This window comes from Zonotrichia albicollis, chromosome 19, assembly GCF_047830755.1.
Source record: "Zonotrichia albicollis isolate bZonAlb1 chromosome 19, bZonAlb1.hap1, whole genome shotgun sequence".
In the NCBI taxonomy this organism is placed as follows: Eukaryota; Metazoa; Chordata; class Aves; order Passeriformes; family Passerellidae; genus Zonotrichia; species Zonotrichia albicollis.
In genome coordinates, this window is record NC_133837.1 from 5012536 (window position 1) to 5037746 (window position 25211).

Below are 25211 nucleotides of genomic sequence, written 5' to 3' on the forward strand. Positions count from 1 at the left end.
TGGTAGGTTCCCTCCCCTGGAGACTTCTTCAGGCTGGACAATCCCATTTCTCTCAGCCTTTCCTCATGGGACAAGTGCTCCATCTCTCTGATTACCATGGTGGGCATCCCCAAGCAGACACCTGGAAGGTGAAACCCCCTCCTGGCAGTGTGAGGTGGCACCAGAAACAACACAGAAACCTCTTGTGACACAGACTGGGGAGGCCAGGGCAGGGCCAAAGGGCAGTGGGACAGTCTGGTAACAAACCTAAATTCACCTCCCAGAGCCAGGACAACCCCACAGCTTCCAAACCCCAGCCCAGCACAGATGGGCAAACCCTCAAGCATCCCCAGAGCTGTTCCCAGCACAATTAACAGAGGTGCACACCTGTAAGGTTTTTTCACATCATCACAGCATGAAAGAAAGTGACAGGATAATGCAAAATAATTGATTTTATTTAAAATAAAAAGCAAAACCACAATCATCCGAACAAGACAAGTATCCCAGCTCTGCTGGATGGGTGATAAAAGCAGCTAAGGGCAGTGGCAGGGTTTGGAGCTGACAGTGGGACTGTCACACAGATAGATGGGTAACACTTTCCTTCCCCCTCTGCAAGGGGGATGCCAAAAACCTCCCAGTTACAATGTGCCCACAGAGGCATTCCAGGCTGGATTCAGCCAACAGTCTCATTTTCCAGCCCACGGTGGCTGGGGACTCAAGGAGAGCAGAGGTTAACTATGAAAGAGGCTGCTGTCTTTCCTTGAAGCATTTGGAGAGGTTTGATGTAACTGAGAAGACAAACTGGAGCAGCTTGAGAGGGGAGGAAGCTCTGCCAGAGGCTCCTGGGTGTCACCTGCTCCCACAGCACTTGTGCAGGAACAGCTGCTGGCACTGCTGCCCCTTGCCCACATTTGTGGCTCTGATGGAGTGTTGGATCATTTCCTCCTGAACTCTCCCAGCCTGTGTCTGTCACCAGGCTCTGAAGCACAGGCAGAGCTCCCAAATCCCATCACCTTTCCTGGAGCAGGTGACAATGACACCCAGCCCGAGGCTCTCTGCCATCCCTGGGGAACAGAGCAGCGAGGCAGAGCTGTGCTGCTGCTCTGGGGCTCCAGGAAATGAGGAAATCTCCTCAAGGACATGAGGGGTGCACAGGGTGCTGCACCAGCTGCATCCAGGGCCTCCAGAGTACAAAAGCAGCAGGGTTGGAACAAGAGACAAAGATGTCCCAAGAAGCACAAGCCTGGAGAAATGAGAGCACAGAGCCCACTGGCCCCAGCCAGCTTCCCACAGAGTGAGGCACAAAGGGAGCACAGTTTTAACTGTTCCTCCCTCAGCCAGCCTGGGAAGCACCAGCTCCTCCCATTCCTGTAAGGCCAGAGAAGCTGACTCCCTGATGAGAAAATTGCATCTAGTCCTATTTAAAACCAGATCCTGCTCTAGCAGGACCCCCTGTTTAGAGCAAGCCATGGAACAGCAGCAGCTCAACCCTGGTGAAAACAGCAAGTCTTGTTCTGCTACAATTTATGTAGCACACAGCAATTCTGGAAGGGCCACCACAGAACACCACGTGGCCAAGAGTGTCCAACAACATCCCCAATGTTTTCTGCTACAAAAAGCTCCCACCAGGCTCAGAAGGCTCAGGTTGCTCAGGATGAATGGAACATTTTTGTGGGTGGATGGCTTCAAAGCATCTTACACAGCAACTGCAGTTCAGCCTCACAACAGCCCTGTGAGGTAGGGATTTTCCTCACTGCTCAAAGACTCCCCAGAGTGGCTCAGGTAAAAGCCAGAAGTGGAAGAACTGGAGATCCCAGAGTCCTGATTGCCAGGTGAGCCTGCACAGACACTGTTTCACAGCAGGGAGTGCCCTGTGGAGCAGTCAGCAGAGGGCTGCTGGTATCATGATGTCTGCTGCAAACATGCTGCTCTTCTGTGAGGGGTGTCACACCAACACAGGCTTCCCCTGGGATTGCTTTATTTCACACTATGGAAGAGTTGACAGGCATGGCAGAATGCTCTGCACGCTGCATCCTCCCCCTGTGCTTCCAGAGGCAGAGGTGTGGCTTTCCCAGCACAGCAATCAGGCTTTCACACTGGATTTCAGACTGTGCAAACTGTGTCAAATGCAGCTGCAGCTCACTGAGGGCTGCCCAGCCACCACAGAGGAAGGGACAGCTCTGCAAGGACTGTGACAGAGCTGAGCATTGGGAGCCTTCACCTCTGCAGGCCCCACATGATCCCAAAAGGCAGCAGCTGCAGACAGCTCTGAGAGGACACACACAGACTGTGCAGGCTCCCAGGCTGTTGAGCCTTGGCCAGAAATGCCAGGAGGTGGAGAAGTTGGAGGATTTTTTAAAAAGTGATCTTGTGGAAGAATCTGCAGTGGCTACAGAGCAAGTGTGCTTGCTAATGCCTGGCTATCTAGCACAGGAAATTTGGGAGTCTGGACAGCTAAAAAAGATATCAATAAAACTTCCCTTTTCCCACCACCACACTGCTCTTACTGGCACAAAAGACTCAAAAACAGAGATCCCAAAACAACATATTTAGGATTCCTTTATACAAAAGGATATGGTCCAGGAGTGTTTAAATAAGGAACAGACAAGGTTAAAAATGGATCAGAGAGCCCAGAAAAGCAACACTCCAGGTTCCACCAAGCCCAACACGTTTAAGAAAGTCACAGTTGAGGCTTTAATCTCTCTTTAATTTGCTCTTTCATCAGTGCCTGGGCATTGCTGTGTGTTTCCTACATGCACAGCACTTCTGCTGACAAGTTTTCTCTCTCAAAGAAAGCTGAAGTGAGTTCTGTAGCCACCTCCAAGGGCTCCAAGAGCACCCACTGAAGCAGCCCATGGGAAATTCAGATTTCCTGGCAGCACCTTCAGCCACACAGAGACACCACCAGCACAAGCCCCTGCTAACAGAACAAACCAGCAGCTCCAAAAGATCCCTTGGGGACAAGAGCTTTACCTGGCATAATACAAATGCATCCACACAGACTTAAACAACACATTGCATTTTTAAAAAGCATAAAACAACAACATGTCCCCCTCCTCAGTCCTTTAAAATTGGCACTGCATCTTTCAGAAAAGTCTGAATGTACAACCTCAAAGAGAAGCCATTTGGGGATGTGGACTGCACTGGCCTGAGTGAGCCCACAGCCCCAGAAATGTTTGGTGTTCCAAGCCCACACATGTGATCCTGCCAGAGTCAGACTTTGTCAGCAGTTGCCTTGTGCTAAACATCACACCTGAAGGATTGGAAGTACTGGCAAACGCTTTTTCCTGGCACAGTTTTTGCTGTGCAAGAAACTCCAGGATTCTCCTGCTCCACTGAGCTTCCCATCACACGGTGCAAGTGCAGCTTTGTCACCTGTCACCCTGACAGAGTGGAAGCAGAAGGATTGCTGCTGGTTCAGGTGTTGCACCTCAGGTGTGTGCATGGAGCACACAGATCCAGACCACAAAAGATGCTTCAGGCTGGTGGTCACCTCTGCTGAGATTGCTTCAGTGCTTGGGGCATTCACCTTCCCTTCCTTGGCTGAACAGGGATCTTCTCTTGGAAATAAGATGAAAAAGGAAGGTGTTTGCCCAGTGGAAGCAAGGTCAGGTGGCACGGGAAGAACACAGAAATGCTGCTGCCACTGTAGGGAGAAAATTCACATGGCCAAAGCTGAACTGGAGACAAAACTGGCCAGAATCGTGAGGGAAATAAAAAAGAGTTTTTTCCAATATATTAATGGCAAAAAGCAAATTAGAAATAACACTGGCCCATTCCAGGATGAGGATGGTCTCCTTACAAACAGTGTTTAATGTTTCTTTGCCTGTCTTCAGCACAGATGATGGACCAAAGGGGTCTCAGTGCCCTGAGCTGGAGGACTGTGACTGTGAAAATGTCCAACTTCCAGCTGACCCCAAAGCAGCAGGATCTGCTGCTCCACATGGATGCCTGCAAATCCATGGGACCTCATGGCACTCATGTGAGAATCCTCAAGATGCTGCTGATGTCATTGCAAAACCTCTCCATGATTTTTGAGCAGTTTTGGGAATCCAAAGGGGTTCCAGCTGACTGGAAGCTGGCAAATGTCCCAGTTTTCAATATCAAAGAGGAGGACCCTGGAAACCACAGGCCTGTCAGTCCCACTTCAGTGCCTGGCCAAATAATGGAAGAGATATCTGGGAAGAACTGAGAAACACCTGGAGGACAGTGCAGGCATCAGTCACAGCCAGCACAGCTCCAGGAAGGAAAGGCCTGCTTGTTGAATTTGATCTCCTTCAGTGACAGGGTGACCCACCTCACTGATCTAACAAAGACAGTGGATGTCACCTCATGGATTTCAGCAAAACTTTGGGTATTGTCTCTCCCAGTGACCTTCTGGACAAACTGTGCAGCCCACAGCTGGTTAACGGTGTTCCATGAGGGGTGAGCCACTGGCTCACAGGCTGCACACAAAGGGTGACAGTGACTGGGGTGACACCAGGCTGGCACTGCTCACTGCTGGGTTCTGCAGGGCTCCATCCTCATCCCTGTGCTCTTCAACATCCTCCAGAATGACTTGGACACAGGACTGGAAGAATTTTAAGTTTGCCAAAAATACTAAATTGGGAAGAGCTGTCAACTCCTTCAAGGGTAGAGAGGCCTCAACAAATTAGAGATGGGCAATCACCAACCATGAGGAGTTAAACATTCTGCACTGGGGTCTGGGAACTCCTGCTTGGTGGAAAGCTGGATCTGAGTTAGCAGTGCCCTGACACCCAGAGGGCAAACCATGTCCTGGGGGCACCAGGCCCAGCATCACCAGACAGGAAAGGGAGGGGATTGTCCTGGAGTTTTGGGCAGTTTTGGGAACCACAACATCTAACAGACATGAAGCCATTGGAGAGCACCCAAAGGAGGCCATGAGGATGGTGAAGGGTCTAGAGGGGAACTGCATGAGGAGTGGCTGAGGTCACTTGGTCTGTTCAGCCTGGAGGAGACTGAGGTCAGACCTCATTTGGGTCTTCAGCATCCTCATGAGGGACAGCAGAGGGGCAGGTACCAATCTCTTCACTCTTGTGACCAGTGACAGGGCTCAAGGAAACGGCTGGAGCTGAGTGAGGGCAGGTTTAGGTTGGATATCACAAAAATGTTTTTCACCCCGAGGGTGGTTGGGCACTGGAACAGGCTCCCCAGGGCAATGGTCACAGCACTGAGCCTGTGTGAGCTCATGAAGTGTCTGGACAATGCTCTTGGGCACAGGGTGGGGTTCTTGCTTTCTGTGCAGGGCCAGGAGTTGAACTCAAGGATCCTGATGGGTTCTTTCCAGGTGCCCAAATTCCAGGATTTTATGGGACATACACAGCCCTGACAGCAACGTTCTCCTGCAGCAGGGTAAGACCCAAGGACTCATCTTCCACAGCTCAGTTCTTGCAGAAGCTCATTTCCTCCTTGTTCTTCCCAAAATTCTGGTGTGAGATCCACCAATCATTCCAATAGGCCAAAAGGGCTGGTGTTCCTTTCCTCAAGTGTACAGGACAACATGTAAACATATGACAGTGTCAAAACAAGGCAGGTTTTTTCCATTTACCTGCTGGTTTTAAAAAGAGTTCTTTAAAAACTGACCGTTGCCTTCCTTGCCAGTTCTGTGACCCATGAAATACTTGGCATGTCCTTACCCACAGCTGGGTTGTAGTGCAGGGGTCAGAGGGGACAAAGCATTGCACAAAGGACACAGTTGGGGTGTTCCCCTACGGGTTATTCAGGAGCCAACCTTGGACAGCACGAAACGAAGATGTCTGGATCGAGGAAGAGTAACAAAAACTTAAGGAGTGTGAGAAACAGAAGCAGGAGGGAGTAGGACAGAGCTGGCTGGCTGCTAACAGAGCTTCCATCAGCAGCTGCCTCTGGGTAGGTGGTGTTATCCCTCAGGGGTAGCTGCGGCCTCCACAAGATTCCCTAATCCTGTCAAAAAAAAAGGTACAACTGCCTTTAAGCATTTCCCTTGGATCAGGGCACAAGATCCCAGCATGCAGATTCATCTCAGGCTTATTCTGCCTCCAGCATTGTATGAGCAAGGTTAAGATTTCATGTTTGGAAGCATTTCTAGCAACTAAGCCATCACACAGCTGGAAGAGAACGCCCACCCACCCTCACAGAGTGACACAATCAACATATGGGAGGAAGAACAGTGAAACCCAGAAAGCAAATGTTTTAAGCAAGGTGCTAATTTTCAATATTTAGGGTATTCATTTCAAAATTTGAATGGCAAATAATTTAAAAGTGCATGAGTTTTTCAGAAGAACAGATCTGCATTGTAATCTGCAGATTACAGCTTTCATTTTACAGCTTTCATTTTAAACCAAGGTCTGCATTAAAGGTTTGTTCTCTGCTGCTGCTCATTCCCTGAAGTCACACTGGCTGCCAAAATGGGATTTGACAATGTCATAACAAGCAAAGTGTAGAAACCTCCAGGGCAAAATAAGCAGCCAGCACAGTTCTCCCCAACCTTTAATGATGCTCTGTACTTGTAATTCAATTGTATTCAGTTATGAGCAACTGCAGGGAACAAGAGAGCAATCCACAGGAGCACACAGGCCTCCAGGCAGTCCCACACTGGGAAGTCAGGCTGGAATCATGCTGCAATATGGACTTCCTCAGGTAAATTACTGCTGCACACCTTCTTTAGCAAGCCACACACCAAGCCAAGCACTTGCCTCCATGCCAAACCTGGAGCACCCAAGAGCTGGCCAGCACTCTAATGCAGGCAGGCAGCCAACCCAGCAGCACTGGTTAACCAAGCTGCAAGGAATTTGCATAAGAATTTTGGCAGGCCTCTGCTATATGAGAAAAATGCTTCATTTAGCAAAGAATGTTTAAGTTCTTCCCTGCAGTACACTCCCAGATTCCCAGTGTTTTATTCTTTTTAACCTCGCCTGTCCAGAGAACTGCTTTCCTCAGCAACTTTACCCTAAGCATAACTATCCTTGATTTTGCAATATTAATGTTGCCTCCTTCCACACTGACTGAAACTTGCTCAATATTTATGTATGTATTTATTTATTTAAAATGTAAACACAGACATTTGGAATTTAGGATGAATTTTGTCTTTAACAGATAAAGCAGTGGAATAAATTGAAATAGTTCAGGCAGCAGTAAGAGAAACCATACAACTACTTGAAGGTTTTCTGTTTGAACAAGACATTGAAACCTCAGTGCTGCCTGATCATTCTTCATCTTTAACTGTTCACTACTCATTTGTGCTCTCTGAAGAGCAGTTTATAACATCCCACCTCTCTCATTAAACAAAGATAAAATCAAATCCTCTCATCTATTAAAAGAGACGACTAGGAAAAGCAATAAGACTGTTTATTAAATAAAACCCCTGATTTTTAAAAAGAAAACATCAATAATCTTAGTTTTCTGTTTGGAACAATTAAAATAATTCACGGAGGGACGACACCACCTTGTAAATGGGCAGTGAGAATATACTGTAAGGAATAAGGAATCCCCTATGTGAAGTGTGCCAGCTTTCCCTTGCATGTCCTGTGCTTGTTTAAACCCAACAGCTGCCCGGGGTCACCTGGAGGAGCTGCGCTCTTTGCTCACGCAGTCGTCCTGGGAAGTGGTGTCCCCATTCCCCATCATCCCGCACGTCCTCCGCTTCTTCCTGCGGTGCATCGTCCCCTCAGTCTCAGAGCCAGAGTCACACTGCAGCGTGGAAAAATAACACCACAACTCAGAGGAACCTCAGCAACTGTCTGTGCTGTGCAATTCACCACAAGTTCTTTGAGCTCAGCAACCCTGAATGTGCTGTTTTAGGCTGGACGCACCAAGGAAATTTTAAATTAAGCATTTAAAAATCAGGAACAGAAATGTTTTTGGATTTTGTCACTGGTTGAAGCTGAGGTGAGGCAAGACAATTAATGTGCTCCTTTTGGTCCCTAGAAGGACCTCTCACAGACACATTTTAAGAAAAATCCTTTCCTTAGGATTTTTTCTCCTGAGAAGCTCAGAGGCCTCAAGAACAAAATGCAAACAATGGTTATCTGCTGCTGTGGAATGCAACAGGTGCATCTGTGATTGGCTCATGTGGTTCTTTCTAATTAATGGCCAATCACAGTCAGCTGGCTCAGACTCTCTGTCCAAGACACAAGCTTTTGTTATTAATTCTTTCCTTTTCTATTCTTAGCTAGCCTTCTGATGAAATCCTTCCTTCTATTCTTTCAGTACAGTTTTAATATAATATATATAATAAAATAATAAATCAAGCCTTCTGAAACATGGAGTCAGATCCTCATCTCTTCCCTCATCCTGAGACCCCTGTGAACACTGTCACAGACCTCATCTTCCAAGAGAAGACTTTGGCTTCTGAAGGATTTAGATGTTGACAAGAGTCCCATGTCATAACTGACCTGTTTTGCATTTTTTTCCCCCTCCCAATTTTTAGAACATTCACTTTGCAGCTATTTTCCACAAGCTAAATGAGTGACAGATTCATATATAATATAGACATGGATCAAACAGATTGAATCCATTTAGCAATGTGAAGAGAGGCTACACCAAACAGAACCTGCTAAAATCACTGGCTCCTCCACCATGTAGATGGATTTAGCTGCTTTCTAATAATTTATTCCATATGGCATGAATATAAGAATGAAGGCATGTTAAAACAATGTAAATGCAAAATATGGATCATGTATTAAAGCAAAAAGCATTACCTCTGAATCAGAGTCTGAGGAGCTGGAACTTGATGAACTGGAAGAATCACTAGAACTGTCAGAAGCAATACCAGTAGATTCCTGCAGGTCAACTGAATCAGCCAAGGCTGCCAATTCAGGATGCTCCTGCTTTAGGATCCTAAATACAGTTAAAATTTCAGGGTTAGCCTTTGAATTGTAACACTGCACATTAACGAATATTTTAGGTTTTGTTTTCAATGGAAAACATACAAAGAAAGGCACTGAATCTCTTACCTGTACCATTTCCGTGACAGTTTGGGTCTCCCTCTCACTGTCTTGTGCCACACCACTGGGAAGTTGGTACAGCTGGCAAAGTTTTGTGTGATGGCAATAGTTGTGTCAAGGTTGAGGACTACGTGCCACCAGCCACCTAAAACACAACACCAGTGACCATTGGTGGCTGCCTGGCAGAGAGCAAGTTCAACAACAGCCAAGAACACCTTTCCCACAGTGCAGCTGGAACTGGAGCTTTTCTCCCAAACCCAGGTGAGTTTTCCAACCCATTATATTTCCTGTCTTATTTCAGCTTTGATCACAGTGCCTGACAGGTTCTCCATGCTCTGACCAAATTACCCAGCTCACAGGCAGGACTAAGATGTGACCTGACAGCACCACACTGGCTGCTGACAGTTTATTTAACAGCAGCAGCCATTGTAACCCAGACTGCACAGAGCCCTTTCTGTTCAGCTGAGAGCACTTTCCACGCTGATTTTGCAAGGTTCTTATGACTACAGACTAACCTTTCATTTAAACATAGATGCAAAATTGTTTTTCCACACGGGATAAAAATAGTGGAGTTCTTACAACCCACTTAGAGGCCCAGAAAAGACTGAGGGAACAGTTTAATGGAACCTGACAGCTACAAACTCTTAACAGAAGGTACACTCAGGAGTCACTAATAAGTGCCAAGACAATCACAAGGCACCCTTCACACAACAAATCAGCTGGATGTTAGACACAAGCAATGTGGACACAAACTATGGGCTGTGCTGCACATAAATGATGCAAGATTCAGAGGTTAGAATCTGCTACTGAACTCACCTCACCCCCACTTACAATGGGCACACAGTGTGCAGCCACTCAGAGGGAAGGGCATCTTCAGCAAAGCTTTATTTAGCTTTTGATTTCAAATGCAAGATGAAGCATAACCACAGAGAGGTGGGTGGAAGGTGTCAGTGCATTAAGTAGTTCATTTCCCACAGCTAAGAAAAATCCACATGCAAAACTCAACCATGAATTTGCTCCAGCATGTATAAACTCAAACATTTTTGTCTAAGACTTAGTGGGGCTCAAACACCTCTATTATTTTATGCCCTGACAGCTTTCTATTACTGCAATTTAGTTCAGAATACAGTCCTGTGATGCTGCAATTTAAATCCCATTTGTTTTGCCATCTGTATCACATGCAATCCTATGCCACAGGTCATACAGGTTTTGTGACATTCAGGAGTAACTGAACAGTCCCAAAATGAGCTCAGTTTGTTTTGTAAGAAATGGAAAAAGCTGAAATGGAAAGCTGAAACGTTCATCTCCATGACACAGGAATGTTACAAACATGCTTTTTTTTTCCTCCTAGATTTCCTTCCTGGAGACATTTGCACATACCTGGCACGAAGACTGTCTCTCCTGGTTTCTGTAAGACTTCCAGGGGTTTGAACTCGGGGGGCCAGGTGGGAAGCTGTGTCCGAGGATAGATGACATTGAACCAGGTGATGGCCTCGTCCTGCTGGTTGCCCCCCTCCTCCCGGGTCACCTTGATCAGCTCTCTGGGGGTGCTGGTTGGGAACAGGCACCAACGCTTGTGGCCCTGCACTAAGGCATTCCAGGCACTGGTGCCCAAGGGATCAATGTGAATTCCTGTTCCAGAACGAGGTGGGCCCATCACAAACCACCTGCATAGTGGGAAAAATGCTTTAGTCATAGAGCAGGCAGGTCCCTTTCTTCATGTTGGACAGACAATTACAGCAGCTCATTGCACATTCAGTTAGAAATTAAAGTAAATACAGTTACATTTATATTCTTGATTTTGTGATGTTCACACTGCAGCAAAAGGATATAACAGGAGTTCAACCTAAAAACCAGTATGAATTTACATTCTTGATTTTGTGAAGTTCACACTGCAACAAAAGGATACAACATGAGTTTAACCTAAAAACCAATATGAACTGGGATAGGAATGACTGTGGGATAAGTAAGTGAAAATGAGTTTTTATGTGTCATAGCCGTATTTTGTTTTAAACAGTTCTTCAATAAAATCATTATTTCAAAGTTGATGAGCATGATTAAGTTCTAACTGCCTGTGCTGGGATTCTTCCTAATAAAAAAAATCATTCAATAATATCATTATTTCAAAGTTGATGAGCATGATTAAGTCCCAACTGCCTGTGCTGGGATTCTTCCTAATAAATAAAATCATTAATAAAATCATTCAATAAAATCATGATTTCAAAATTTATGAGCATGATTAAGTCCCAACTGCCTATGCTGGGATTCTTCCTAATAAAAAAAATCATTAATAAAATCATTCAATAAAATCATTATTTCAAAGTTGATGAGCATGATTAAGTCCCAACTGCCTGTGCTGGGATTCTTCCTAATAAATAAAATCATTCAATAAAATCATTATTTCAAAGTTGATGAGCATGATTAAGTCCCAACTGCCTGTGTTGGGATTCTTCCTAGGGAGGAGGATTCTCCAATGGTTTTCTAGAATTTGCTGCTCGAACAGACCAGAACTGCAGAACAATGAGGAACAAAAAGCAACAACAAGGAACAGAGCAAGTTACACAACCCTGGCCTCTCTCTTCCCCTTCTGTTCATTCACAAGAGGCTTTTCATGCCAACACTTAACTACATGGAGCTTATTCTCCAGTGCCCATTCAGGATTTGAGGTTTATATTCCCACTGCCCATTTACAAGGTTTATTTCTCCCAGTGGAGAACTTTATCTGCTGTACATGTTTAACTGCAGCAGCACCTTCAACTGCTCATTTTCTCTGGAACAGAGCAGTAAGACCAGAAAAAGCAATGTGAGGTGACTTCATACCAGGCACCAAGAGAAAAAAGAAAAAGCAATAATTGTTTAACTGGCAGCAAAGAGTGCAGAAACCAACACAATCCTCCATGGTGTAGTGACAGGAGGGTGATGCCCAGCAAGAAGGATGCAAAACCAGCAAGTTCTCCATCTCCCCTTTCCAGTGCAGGTGTAAATCAAACTGGTTTTGAAAGATCATTTGTCAGCATGAATTGTAGGACTGTAAAGTTTGATTATCAAGATGATTTCTTCCTGTTTCACAAAGGAGCTGTAAATAAGCAGGTGTTGGTCATTTCTATTGCAAATTCACTCCTTAGATTTCTCTTATGCTTAGAAAGGTGATTAAACTACAGGCAGAACAGTCAAGGCTTTTGTTAAGAAATCAGAAGAAATAAGACACATGAAGGTCTGTCTGAGGGCACAGACAGAAGCACTGCTCAACATCCTTTTTCTGACAATAACCTGAATCTACACACAGGTTTTAAACTCCTTATTTAGCAACACTGTCATTTACCAGCACTTAATTTACAATGAACAAAACACAGTTTGCCCCAAGACATCAAACTTACCATTAAAAACTTCACAACTCCTAAACTCAATCTGAAAGCAAACCCCAGCTGCCTTCCTCAAATTAAAATAGCTCCTTCAGTAAATGGCTCCCAGAAATTACTGTCTTTATTTTAAAGAGGAACAATGCCAATAAAAATGTCCAAACAGCACCAATTGTTCTTTTAAGGTCTCCACACTATCACACACCTCTCAACCCAGAGATCAACATGCAGAGGTCCTATCCTCCTCATATGATTAGCAGCACTTCTTATCAGATTTTCAATTATGCTCTAGAAGTATTGCACACTCATTTCTGTACCTAGGTGAACCCTCTAACTCCAGGAGGCATTACTGTGCTCTTGTGTATCACTCAGCTCACAAAAAAGCCTGAAAAATACCCACATTTTTCAGAAAATACAAGAAGTTTGATACCAAGATCAAGAGCAAGGAGTTCAGCAGTGCCTGTGGAGGACACAGACAGCAAAATAAATGAGTCACAACCAGATTCTCTCATTCACCTCCAACTTGGGTAAATGATCTCCAGGTCATTAAGTGTATCCAGTTCTACTACACCCAGCGTGGTTTTGTGTTTGACCACAGCATTGTATGTTCTTGGAAGAGAATTATGAAAAGCACTGTAAAAACACCTCCTTCAGTTGTCTCAAATGGAATCAGGTTCTTGCTTCACTCCTGCAAAAGCACAACTGAACTACAGACACGTGAGAGAGTGCAAAGTGCCATTACTGATGAGCTCTTGCTCAATTTTATTTAAATAAACCACATCACAGCCTCATGGCACTCAAAGAGCAACAGGCATTGTCTGACAATTATAATGGCACTGGAAAGACTTTAATTATTTGGGAGGGTTCAACTTAAGCTCACAGTGCTATGAAGTGTCATAGTAACATAGATAAAAATGGCTTTTTACTTAGCAGCCCAAACACAAGGTTGCTGCATTTGAATTTATGAATGAAATGTCATTTCACCCTCTTCCAAGCTGAAGCAAAAATAAAGAGCTGAAAAGACCCCATAGATGTGAAATATTCTCTCTCAAAACCATCTAAAGGGGAGCTAAGAACTGGTGCCCATATTAGATCCTAATCTAACTTAAGATCTTTACCTTAAAAGGAGTGACTCATAATTAAACAAAATTCCACACTGTACATAAGCCACTGGTGCAAAACCCAGGAGCTGTTCCTGAGGTATGTAAAATTACAACACTAGAATGCATACACAGCAAGAAACTGATCTTTACAGTTCTCAGTAACTATGTAATTTCTGAAAAAAATCTAAGAAGTGATGTAAGCTGACTTCATAGAATGAAAAAAAAAAAACCCTAAACCATAAACCTGTAGCAACACGGGTGGCAAAGGGAGAAATTATGATATAAATAATTTAAATTGAAAAAATTATTATAATTAAAAATCTGCCCTTCTTTCCTGCAGGATTACAGAGGTACATTCATTTCAGAGATGATGTAAAAATATCCCTTTTTTACATGAGACAATCTCAGCTATTTAGGAACAACCAATGAGCTGGAAATGAGTTTTGTCTTGCTGTCACTCTACCTGTAGGGTGGCCTTCGTTTCTCCCCTGCATACTGAAACAAATCATCAGTGAAGAATTTGGGGACCTTGTAGTCCTCCAGGAGTTTCCTTCGCTTGGGATGCTCTCCATAGCTGCTGTCAAAGATGTACAGGGGGCTGTCATCACGTGTGGTTTCCATGTACTCGATGTAATATTTCATCTTCATCTTCACGGAGTAACCATCATTGTCCTCCCCACATTTGAACTTCTGGTTCCTGTACTTGCGTTTGAGCCGCTCCAGCGTCCACTTCTCCTGGGCAGACCAGCCCACCTGAGCGTTCAGCAGCACCACGGGCTTGTAAGGCTTCTCATAGCGCTCAACAAACTCCTCCACTGTTAACTGGAGTGCATCGGCCCTCTCCACGTTATCCTGTAAAACCAAGGGAGGAAAGCAGGACAGATATTAGGACAGACTGACGTCCTAGAGCTGTGCTGGCTTGTGGGGGTGCTTCACACGTATCCTTTGCTCCACACACCACGCGGCTGTGGAGCTGCCTCTGGGTTATTTTAAGCTCCCCAAGGCTGCAGCCCCGTTTCTGCTGGCCCTGCACACATCAGTGACAGCCGCCGCCTGCAGCCTTTGGCACAGCTCCGCACCGAGGCAGCTCCGGGGCGGAGAGGCCACCCTGCCCTTTGGTGACACATCCCTGCTGCGTGTCACTCCCTCGGGACACCGAGAAGCGCTCCTGGGAGTTGTGCGGGTGCCCGTTCCACCCCGACGGGCCTGACCTTCCCACAGCCTCGCCACGTGGAGGGAAGAAAGTCCCGTCCCTCACCCAACCTCTCGGTGCCGCCAGCTCTGAGGCAAGCCCAGCCTCGGGCAAGGGCCCTTCCCGCCTCCCATCAGCCGTCCCGCAGCTCCTCCTTCACCTCAGGCGCTCCCAATCCCCTCAGTCGCCCTCTCCATCCTCGTCCCCTCTGGGCTCCCCGTCCCCAGCCGTGCCCCCACCCCGCCTCCCCAGCCCCCTCCGTTCCCCTCAGGTCTCTCCCCTTCCCCGCAGGACTCTCTCAGTCGCACCCCCCTCCATTCCCAATTTCCCCCCTCCATTCTCCATTCCCCATTCCCAGCCTTTCATTCCTGATCCCGCTCTTTCCCCTCCGCCCGGCGCACCTTGCAGGCGGTGGGGCTGAGGGGGAAGGTCTCGCAGTAGTTGTGACGGGTCCAGTCCAGCGAGTCCTTCAGCTCGGGCCGGGCGCTGCGCTTCGCCTCACGGATCCGCTTCTTGCTCTTGTGGTTCATGGCGGCGGCGCTGGGGGCCGTCACCGCTCGCGGCCCCCGGCCCGACCCTGCTGCCGATCCCGACCCTGATCCCGATCCCGGCCCCGCTCCGGCCGCACCTTCCAGAAATTTCACCCCGTGCCGCCGCTGTCGCCGCGGCCCCGCCCCCGCCGCACTCCCATTGGCGGGCTGCGCCCCGGCTTCCGCCACGCCTCGGCGTTGATTGGCCCAGGCTGGGGAAGCGGCGCCCCCGCGCCGCCATGTTGAGGAAGGGCAGCGCGGGCGGCACGGAGGCAGCGCGGGCACCGGGTGCCCTTAGCGGCGGAATCCCGCGGCCACACCGGGAGCCCCCCGCCGCCGCTGCCCTTCCCGCGGCGGGCCGGCGCTCCGCGCTTGCTGCTCCCCGGACAGTGGCGGGCCGACCGCGTGTCACCCGGTTTCCTCCCTTCTCCGGGAAGCGGCCCGCGGAGGCGCCAGCCCCGCCCCGCCGGGGTAGCGGTGCGGGAGGGAGCGGCCCGGTATAACCGCGGCCCCGGGGGGAGGCCGCGGCTGGGCGAGCGCCTCATCGCCATCAGCGCCCGCGGCGGCGCTCCGCGTGACGTCGCGCCGGGAGGAGGCGCGGATTGGCCGGCGCGGCCTGGCGCCCATACGTGTCTGCCCGTGATTGGCCCATGGCGGCGGCGCGGCGGCAGCGCGCGCGGCGGTACCGCTTCCGGGAGGGTCCGGCGGCGCTGGCCGTGCGCGTGCCCGAGGTACCGGGGGCAGCCGGGACACCGCGGGAACGGCGGCAGCTCCCGGACCCCGGCACAGCGCCTCGCCCCGTGTCTTGCAGGTGCTGGACTCGCAGTACGGCACGTACGTGTGGCCCTGCGCCGTGGTCCTGGCCCAATACCTGTGGGCGCACAGGCGGAGCCTGCCCGGCAAGCGAGTGCTGGAGGTACTGCCCGCTCCCCGCCCGGTTCCCCCTGCAGTGACCCGCGGGTCAGGCTCCGCCCACGGTCCCCACGAACGCGCTGTGGTTTCAGATCGGTGCCGGTGTGAGCCTCCCCGGCGTGGTGGCCGCCAGGTGCGGTGCCCAGGTGATCCTGTCGGACAGCGAGGAGCTGCCCCAGTGCCTGCAGAGCTGCCGCAGCAGCTGCCTCATGAACCGCCTGCCACACGTGCCCGTCCTCGGCCTCACCTGGGGCCGCGTGTCCCCTGAGTTGCTCTCTCTTGCACCCATAGACGTTATCCTGGGCTCGGATGTCTTTTTTGACCCCAAAGGTACGTTAATGCTCTTCGGTATCTTTGGTTTGTGACTGCAAGGAGTTCATGTCCCAAGTACTGCTGGGAACAGTGTCAGTGGATCAGGTGATGCTGTGCTACTGACCCTGTTACTCTGGGCTAATTCTAGTTCAGAGATGTCATAAATCCAGCTGAGGGTGTGGGAGTAGAAGATTAGGTAAATAACTGAGTCTCTTCATGCCCTGCTTGTGTCTCTCATACACAGAAACACGGTGCTTGCATTGATTTATAATTACCATTTCATAGCAGATTTATCTACACCTGGAATTGAGACTAACCCAGACTGCTTTATCTCCCCAAACTACACAGACTTTGAAGATATTTTAACTACAATTTACTTCTTGTTGGAGAAGAACCCACATGCTCAATTCTGGACAACATACCAAGTCCGAAGGTAAATTTTTACATATTTAAAACTCAAATTTTCACTCCTGTCTCAGCTGTGGGTGAACATTGAGTGTGGCAGCACCACTCTGACTCAGAAAAGCTCTTTATGGTGAGTCAGGCTGCTATTTGCCCAGTAAACCCTGGAGGTAACAAAATCTGAAAATAATCCAAGAACCCTCAATTTGGTGTCATGTAGAAAACTGCTACAAACCCCTCTGTGCTGCACTAGTTTGGAGAGAGGCTGCTGGAGTTACAGCAGCAGTGATAACCCTGGGTGAGGTTTGCACCCCTTTTCCTCCCCTCAGTGCTGACTGGTCTATCGAGGCTCTGCTCCACAAATGGAACCTGAAGAGCAGCCACGTTCCCCTGCACTCCTTTGGTGCAGACAAAGAGCACTTGGCCAGCTCCTCCATGCCAGGAAGACACACAATTGAAATGATGATCATCTCACTAGCACAGTCAGAGGGCACTTCTCTTTATTCCACTTCAGATTGCAGTACAAGGTGATACTGAGCTGTTCACTGCAGCACAGAGCTGCACAGAACAGTCCTGCTTACAGCAAACCTCATGGATATTTTGGGGAAGCAGCAATTCTTAAAACATGCATTGTAAAAATAAAGTTGTTTGGTTTTCTAGCTATGGCTTTTGAGAAATTTGTGTTCCTCCCCCAAGTGCATGAAATAGTTCAGAGCCTCAATTCCATCATGTGAGTCACTACAAAACAGAGTTTAACCTGGAAAGCCACAAGATCCAGCCTATATCCACAGCTTCAGCTATGAAAAGGTAACTGCACTCTTAGAATAAAAAACCCATTCCCATAAGATCCTTTTCCCAGGACTGAGAATCCTTCCCAAAGTCCCACATACAAAATCCAGCCCCTCTGTTGGTAAATGAATGTGTGGAGACTGCACTACCCTAGAACATACAAACTCCTCAGTTTGTAGAAAAGTACTTTTAATCCTCAACAAAGCCATACTGCCAGTGTTCAGATGTTTCCATTCCCATTGAACATACATGCATAAGATAAAACAAGGCATTACAATAACCCTTGACACAGGATGTTTGAAGTTACAAGTCATTTGGTACCAAATCAAGAGAAATCATCACTGTAAAGATCAGCCCCTGTCAAGCAGCAGCCTGGTGAGCCAGGGCAAGCACACAGCAATGCAATTATTAGAACTGCTCAGTGTGGACCTCCCAAACACCATCCCAGGCTGGGTCTGTGCTCGTGGCCTGGTGTGGTACCACCTGCCACACAGCATTGGGTTAGTAACAATACTAATTAACGTTTGCCCAAGGTAATTTCAAAGCAACCCCAGTGGATAAAATTTATAAGCAGTAGAATGCATTTAGTTACTATATAGAAGTTAAACATTGACAGTATAATTGCAGAAATCTTTTCAAGCTAAAAATAAGCTGACCCAAGACATTAAGTTGAGAAAAGTTAACACAGAAAAAAATGTTTAATATTAACTACAGAGACAGTGGGTATAGTACAGAATGTCTTAAGCAAAAGATACACCAATCAGTACTTACAAAGGAATGAACCATTTCTTTGCTTAACATTACAATTCTCATATGTAAGTTCATATATGTAGGTTGGTAAGTTTTACCATTCTGGAAAAAATAAGGTGTGTATATCATCAGCTAGATGTGCTCACTGTATGCTCCATTATTTTACGCAAGGCCCGGGTGACTGGAAGTGCAGTTGTCAGGCATTTTAATTAACTGGACAGCCATTTGTTTCTGCACGACAAGGCATCATACACAGGAGCAATCAGGAGACAACAGGAAACAGCCAAGCACTCTGCACTGCAACACGCCACCTTAACAGCTAACCAGCATTACTCAACTGCTACACAACTGCGCCTAGTGCACAAAAATACATAAGAGAAGAGATTAGAATTGAGTCTGGTAAAACAATCCTTGCAAATATCAACTGTCACCTGAAAAGATTTCTATCAATTTGAATTTGAAGATGCTATTTTAAGTCAAAGTTTTTCTTACTTAAAAAAAAAAACAAAACAAACATTTACAGTAAGTTTCAAGTTGAAGTTTTGTGGACTTATTTAAGGATTCAAAATAAAATTGAAAGTACTTTTTGACAGTTAGCTATCAGCATATAATGGCTGCATGATTCCTCAGTATGAAACTGGAGGCAGCAAGTTACCATCGATTTTAATTTCCAATAGAAGTCAGCACTATATAAACAAAAATGAAGTTTTACCTCAAATATCCAAGCCAATATTGAAATCGGTAGTCGTTCACTTCACTAAATTACAAGAAATTTGAATAACAGCAACAAAATGGCACATAAAATGTAAAATCTGCCACTTGAGGCGCAACTTAAACAAGTAAAAAGTTAGACAAAATGTTACAAAATAACCTTTTCAACAGCTGGTTGCTCGGCCAGGGTCTCTCCAATGGGCTGAAGACTCAAGCGATCTTTTCCCCCCAAAGGCGTCCTTTATCTGGGCTCTCATTTAGCTGAAGCATCTAGGTTTGAAGAGAGAAAAATTCAGCCAGGTTTCTACCTTGTCCATTTTGGGTGTGGATGACTTCAGGGATACTTCTAGTTGTGTTTCAACTGGCTTTGACTAATTTAATTAAGTTTTAGGAATTTCCACAGTGTTCCACCTCCCCCCCCGTGTGTTGCTTTACTTCAGAGGCCAAATGTAAGGTTTGGTTAAAATATTTAGTTACAAAGGAGAATAAGCACCAGGCTGTGGATCAAGCCACCATTAACTTCAATTCAGCCTGTTCACCACTCAATTATTCAGAGTTTTATAAAAGTTACAAAACTAATACTTCTTCATAAAGACTTAACTAAGCTCTAATTAGCAGTCAAAACCGAAAATGTGACTAATTTTGCTACAATTATCTAACTCCAGAGCTAGCTCAGGCCCTTTCCTTTTAAAAAATAGGACCAAACAGTTTGAAGGGTTAAAGACACACTATCCTTTCCCCACCCAGTGTATCCTTAGATGCCTCTTCAAGATGTCGACTTGAGGAAAAACTAGTTTCCGTGGTTTTCTCGTTGCAAGGAATTTTACCACTTTTCTAGGACAGTTATTACCTCCAGTCAGTACAACGGCCACTGAACCGATCTTCCGTTCTAAAAGGATAGTGTATCTTTAACAGTGTAAGACAAACCTGCTCCAACACACGCCCACAGAAACTGGTCCCTGGAGGATCAGCCAAATCAGTTAAAATCTGCAATACTGGCCAATATTCTTTTAGCAAACAGGAGACCGCAGCTTTAAAGGGGAAAATGCAGATGTTGGATAAATACAGTAAGAAATAGTCATTTTCATCATAGGTTGCGTCTCATACAATATTTTATTAAAACCAAGGCATTAATCTTGCAATAAAACATTTTCTCTGTTTAAAAAAAAAATTTCTCCGTAGAAAACCCTTCAGTAATTATTTCCCTAAATCAATAACCAAAAAAATCACTGCTCAAGAAAAAAAAAACCAAAACCAACAACTAACAATGTGCCCCACTAGGATTCACTTGGTTCAGGCTATTAATGCTCCAAGAACTACCCAACACCCCACCTAAGCGATCTAATAAAGTAACATGCATCCTGTGCTGACCCCGAGGTACATTACCATGTTCCTAGGAGGATACAGCTCCTTCTTCTTCCGGAGACTTAGGAGGGCTCTTAGACCTGGATCTAGAGTTGGATTCCCTCTTTGAGGCAGGGGGAGGGCTTCTAGATCTAGACCGGGATCTTGATCTGGATCGGGATCTGGAGACAGATGAGGACTTTGACTTGGATCTCCTGGCAGATCTGGACTTGGAGGTGGAGCGAGACCGAGAGCGTGTGCGAGACCGGGATTTGGATCGACTGTAACGGGACCGACTGCGGGACCTAGAGCGGCTCCTGCTTCTAGATCGGCTGCGACGGCGTCTTCTAGGGCTAAAACACACCAGGAGGAAAGAAAAAGAAAAGGGCGCGTTAGAAGTTGCTCAGAGGTGACGCACGGACCGGAGCGAGTGCTGCGGGACAGGGAAGGCGGAACAGGACGCACGTGGGCAAGAAAATGAGTGTTACGAGGGCGCCATTGTTCAGAGTGAGTGGCCGGGGGCTAAACCTACTACAGGGCGAAACTTCCACTCCGAGGGAACGCCACGTGCCTGTGCTAATAAACCTCTAGTAAACCCCCACTTCCTCTTCCCAGCCCCACCGCAAAACTCACTGGGAAAAGGACACAGAGTCCCAGAATCGGTCCGCTTAGAAGGGGCAACAGCGGGTCAGCCGGTCCAACCTTCCTGCTTAAGCAGGATCGGCCTAGAGCGCATGGCTCGACTCTGAGCCTCTACCATTCAGTGACGGAGACCTCGCTACCTCTCTAGGCAACCAACATGAAAACAAACGGCTCCCACTGCACAAGCGCACAGCTGAGGCTCATCTCCTTTACTGCCCAAACTCCGCTGCCCGTTCCGCGGCGCTCACCTGCGGCTGCGGCGGCCGTAGCCGCTGCTGCTGTACCGGCGGGGCGGCGGCCCGCGGCGGCTGTGGTGCGAGTCGGGCGGGCGGCCGTAGCGGGCCATCTGCACGCGGAGCTCCCGGCCGTCCAGCACCGCCCCGTCCATCGCGTCCATCGCGTCCTCCGCGTCCCGCTTGTCGTGGAAGCGCACGAAAGCGAAGCCGCGGCTCTCCTTGGTGTAGCGGTCCCGCGGGATGTAGACGTCGCCCACGCGGCCGTATTTCTCAAAGACCCTCCGGAGGGTGTCCGGGGAGGTACGGTAGGTCAGGTTGTCCACCTTGAGGGACGTCATGCCCTCCACATCGGGCGGCGGGCGGCCGTAGCTCATGGTGGGCAGGAGCCCCTGAGGGGCGGCGGTGGACGAAGAGAATAAACCTGAGGGGTTTCAAGGGGGTCAGCAGCCGGCGCGGCCCTAAGGGCGACGCGCCTCACGCCGCGGGGCGAGTCCAAAAAGGAGGAGAGCTACAGCGCATAGGGGAAAGCCGCGGGGTCCGCAGGGAGCAGCACCCACCTCAGGGTCCGAGGGGCGGCCCGAGGCCGGAGCGAAGCGCCAGGAGCGGCCGCCCCGTCCCGCCGCGACGAGGAAATGAGAGGGAACCGCCCGCGCGCGCGGCTTAACGCCACAAAATGGCCGGCGGCGCCCCGGAAGGAAACGGGGCACTGCCCCGCCCGCGGCGCCGCGGGAGCGACCCCCGATTCCTTTTTCTTCTTTTTCCCCGAGGTGGTCCCGGAGGGAGCGTGGGGAATCCCCCTGTAAATTAATAATTCGCCTGGTGGTTGGAAAGTGGTTGTTAAAACGCCGCCGCCGTGACCCGGAAGGGCTCGGTGGAGGCGGGGAAATTTTTGAACAATGTGTGTTGAAAACCGTAAAAAAAACACCCCAAAATAGCAGCAACAATAAAAAATTAGGGCACAGCAGTGTGTGTGGGAGAGAGAGAGAGGCGACAAAACCCCGCCGAAGGAAAAAAAGCGATGGTGAAGTGAATCGCTTGTGGCGCGGGCGGGCGGGGACGGTTTAAAATGGCGGACGTGGAGGGGAGAGCCGTGAGGGGAATGGTGCCGGGGTCTGCCACAGCGGTTCTCCCGGTGCGGCTGCTGTGGGAGCTCCGTGCCTTTCCTGCCCGCGCTCCGTGGCGGCTGTGAGGAGCCGGGCAGCCCGGAGCGGGCTCTCCTTCATCGCTGCGGTGCCCGGGGAAGCCTCTGCGGCCCCGGCAGCTCCGCATGTGCCGCGGTGGATCCGCTCCCCGCCGGCTCCTCGGTGCCTGTGTGAGCCGAGCAGTGAAATGCTAAAATCATCCTCACACCGGCCCGCTGTGCAGGGTCGTGCTGTGGGAGATTTGCACAGGCCTTGTGTAAGGGTGATAAGCAACTTCTGAGTCCAAGGAATTCCGTGAAAGCTGCTCCCCCCCACCTTTAAAGTTGTTGCTCTGTCACCTCAGGCATGAATAAAATGCTCCAACTCATGAACTGTAATACCTGGTTCTCATTCTCAAAACAATTTTGAAAGTTTCTACCCAGCTGTTCCACAACACTGGTTTTTTTTCTGATCTGTTTAATCCAGTGAGAGTATCGATATGAACAATTATTTCTGTAACAGAATTTAAATTCTTAGTTTTACTATAATTGTGGGTTTGTTTTTGATTTTTTTTTTCCCTGAAGAAGTATAAACAGTGCCGTGAATTAAAATCCAGAACCAACAGTTTGTTTCCAGCTACAAGTGACTTCAGAAATCAAATAAACTGGTACTGGTTTGAAATTTTGTGTTGCTTTGATTAAAGAATTCGCTGTTTCATCTGCTGAAGCCCTTTTTCAGAGGAGAATTTTGAAGTTTATCTTTACAGTAATTTTCCTAAAATGACAGAAGATGTTTCCTAGTTTCGGTCTCTTCAATACATGCTGCTGTTGCCAAAGGAATTGTTCCAGCCCACCAGCCCAGTTTGCTGTGCAGCAGGATGGAAGCTTGTACTGGTATAAGGGAGAAGACATCAGTGGGACATTATTCCTAGAAGATCTTAAAATTCTGCACTATGAATTAATAATCTTAAAAAGCAAGAAGAGAGCTTTTTTTGTGTTAAGACCCCTCACCTTGATATTTTAATTGCATCTTTGTGAAGCAGCCTCTGAATAATTACACTGACTTTCCTCCACAAATGGAAATTTGCTGTTTTGAATGCTGTTTTGAAAAACACTTACATTAAAAACAAAACACAGTTTAGGAATTAAAAGAGCATGTAATGCATGTATTAAATATGTGTAACTGTGGCTGGGGTGCAGATTTTATTTCACAGGGTGGGTCAGGTTGGTAGGGACCTCCAGGGGAGGCCTGGCCAGGGCTGAGCAGAGGGGCAGCATCACCCCCTGACCTGCTGGAAATGCTCTCTGTGAAAAACACCAATGACTTGTTTTTAAAATTTTAAAAGTTTAGTAGTAATGAAATGGCTATAAAAATAGTAATACAATTAGAGTAATAATAATTTGGACAATTTGAATTAGGACAATATGATACAATAGAAACAAAGAGTTATGGACAGTCTGGGCACCTTTTTCTGATCAGCATAAGCCTGAAAAAGGACCCACGTTAACAGAGGATTAACCCTTAAAAACAATAACCTGTTGCATATTCATACATCTCATACATGATGCATAAATTCCATTCAAATACAGGATTCTCTCTGGTCAGCATCAGCTTCTTCCTCAAAATCTTAAAGGCGTCATCCTGTCCAAACAAGGCGGGAAGAAGTTCATTTCTCCTGATAATGGAGCAATAAATTCTCTTTCTCTGAAAGATTTAGGTGTCCTGTGACTGCTATCTCAGTGCGAGTCCTTTCTGTAGAAAAAAAGTATCCTACATAGCATAGTTTCTATTTTAACATTTTGTTATAACCTAAAACTACATTTAACACACTACTTAAAAGAGTGAATACAGCATAACTTTCTAACATAACACATATAATATTCATTTTAAAATCTGTGAAAAGCCAATCATAAAATATGCATTTTTCACACTCGGGCACAGTGGTGCTCATGGGCAGCTCCTTGGCCACCAGGAGCCCCAGCTCCTTCCCCACACAGCTGCTTCTCCCGGCGCTGAGTCCCGGCCTGGGCTGGTGCCTGGGACTTCTCCCTTTTCCCCACTTTTTAATCTGTCCTTCCTCCACAGGTGAAGGACCCTGCACTTGCCTGTGCTGAACTTTGGGCAGTTCCTCTCTGCCCTCCTCCCCAGCCTGCCCAGGTCCCTCTGAAGGGCTCACAGCACTCTGGGCTATGGGCACCCCTCCCAACTTTGTGCCATCAGCACATGGTGATGTGATGCCTCCTCACAAATGATGAGGAGGCACTGACCCCTCATCGAAGTCATTGATAAAAGGGTTAAACAACCCTGAGGGACAGCAGTGAGAGGCCTCCAAACGGACCCAGTGCCGCTGATTATGAGTGGGATTTTCCATTCAGCCAATGCTCAATCATCTCACTGCCCACTCATCCCATGCTGAGCTTGTCCAGGAGGGTGTTGTGAAACACAGTGTTGAAAACTTTGCTGGAGTTTTATGGAGGATAGTATCCACTGCCCTCCCTCATGCATCCATGCAGTTGTTTCATCACAGAAGGTGATCAGGTTTGTCCAGCAAACCTTATCCCACTTCAGATCTAGTCTGAACTCTCTCAACGAGCCCTTCTAACTCCTGGGCCAATATCCTTTTCTCCCTTTGAGACCTCTGTTTCTTTAAACCCTTCACTGTAGACAGCAGAGGTAAAATGTGGTGATTTGTCAATCAATCAATTCTGAATTTCCTTCTCTGTCCTTTTGTGGCCAGCATTAAAGTAGAACTGATTTAGTTGGATTCTCCAATCCCAGAGGCCCAACAGAGCAGACAAAGGATGGTAACAGGAAAAAGTGGTCATTTGATCGATGTCTGATCCTCTCTCAGTTTTGCTGATGTTTTAACAGAGATCTTCATGAC

General features: G+C 47.6%; 3 protein-coding genes across 6 annotated transcripts; 1 reads left to right on the forward strand and 2 right to left on the reverse strand.

Moving 5' to 3' along the window:
- Nucleotides 1-416: 416 nt before the first annotated feature.
- On the reverse strand, nucleotides 417-15339 carry JMJD6 (jumonji domain containing 6, arginine demethylase and lysine hydroxylase). The gene is made up of 7 exons (XM_005495145.4): nucleotides 14980-15339; nucleotides 13850-14238; nucleotides 10305-10591; nucleotides 8934-9069; nucleotides 8679-8817; nucleotides 7541-7668; nucleotides 417-5922 (listed from the first exon to the last, which is right to left on the reverse strand). Exons 1-7 carry the CDS (start codon nucleotides 15106-15108, stop codon nucleotides 5886-5888), a joined length of 1245 nt encoding a protein of 414 aa, XP_005495202.1. The 5' UTR covers nucleotides 15109-15339; the 3' UTR covers nucleotides 417-5885.
- Nucleotides 15311-19664, forward strand: METTL23 (methyltransferase 23, arginine). Its single transcript, XM_005495146.4, has 5 exons — nucleotides 15311-15839; nucleotides 15920-16024; nucleotides 16113-16350; nucleotides 16681-16765; nucleotides 17064-19664. Exons 1-5 carry the CDS (start codon nucleotides 15759-15761, stop codon nucleotides 17263-17265), a joined length of 711 nt encoding a protein of 236 aa, XP_005495203.2. The 5' UTR covers nucleotides 15311-15758; the 3' UTR covers nucleotides 17266-19664.
- On the reverse strand, nucleotides 17696-21580 carry SRSF2 (serine and arginine rich splicing factor 2). Of its 4 annotated transcripts, none has more exons than XR_012583200.1 (4): nucleotides 21219-21580; nucleotides 20371-20681; nucleotides 19145-19254; nucleotides 17696-18627 (listed from the first exon to the last, which is right to left on the reverse strand). XR_012583200.1 is itself a non-coding variant. In XM_074555077.1 (2 exons), exons 1-2 carry the CDS (start codon nucleotides 21578-21580, stop codon nucleotides 20378-20380), a joined length of 666 nt encoding a protein of 221 aa, XP_074411178.1. In that variant the 3' UTR covers nucleotides 17696-20377. The 4 variants fall into 4 exon arrangements, 1 of the variants encoding a protein (XP_074411178.1); XR_012583202.1 differs by having other exon boundaries at nucleotides 19912-20681; XR_012583201.1 differs by having other exon boundaries at nucleotides 17696-19254; nucleotides 19912-20681.
- Nucleotides 21581-25211: the final 3631 nt, after the last annotated feature.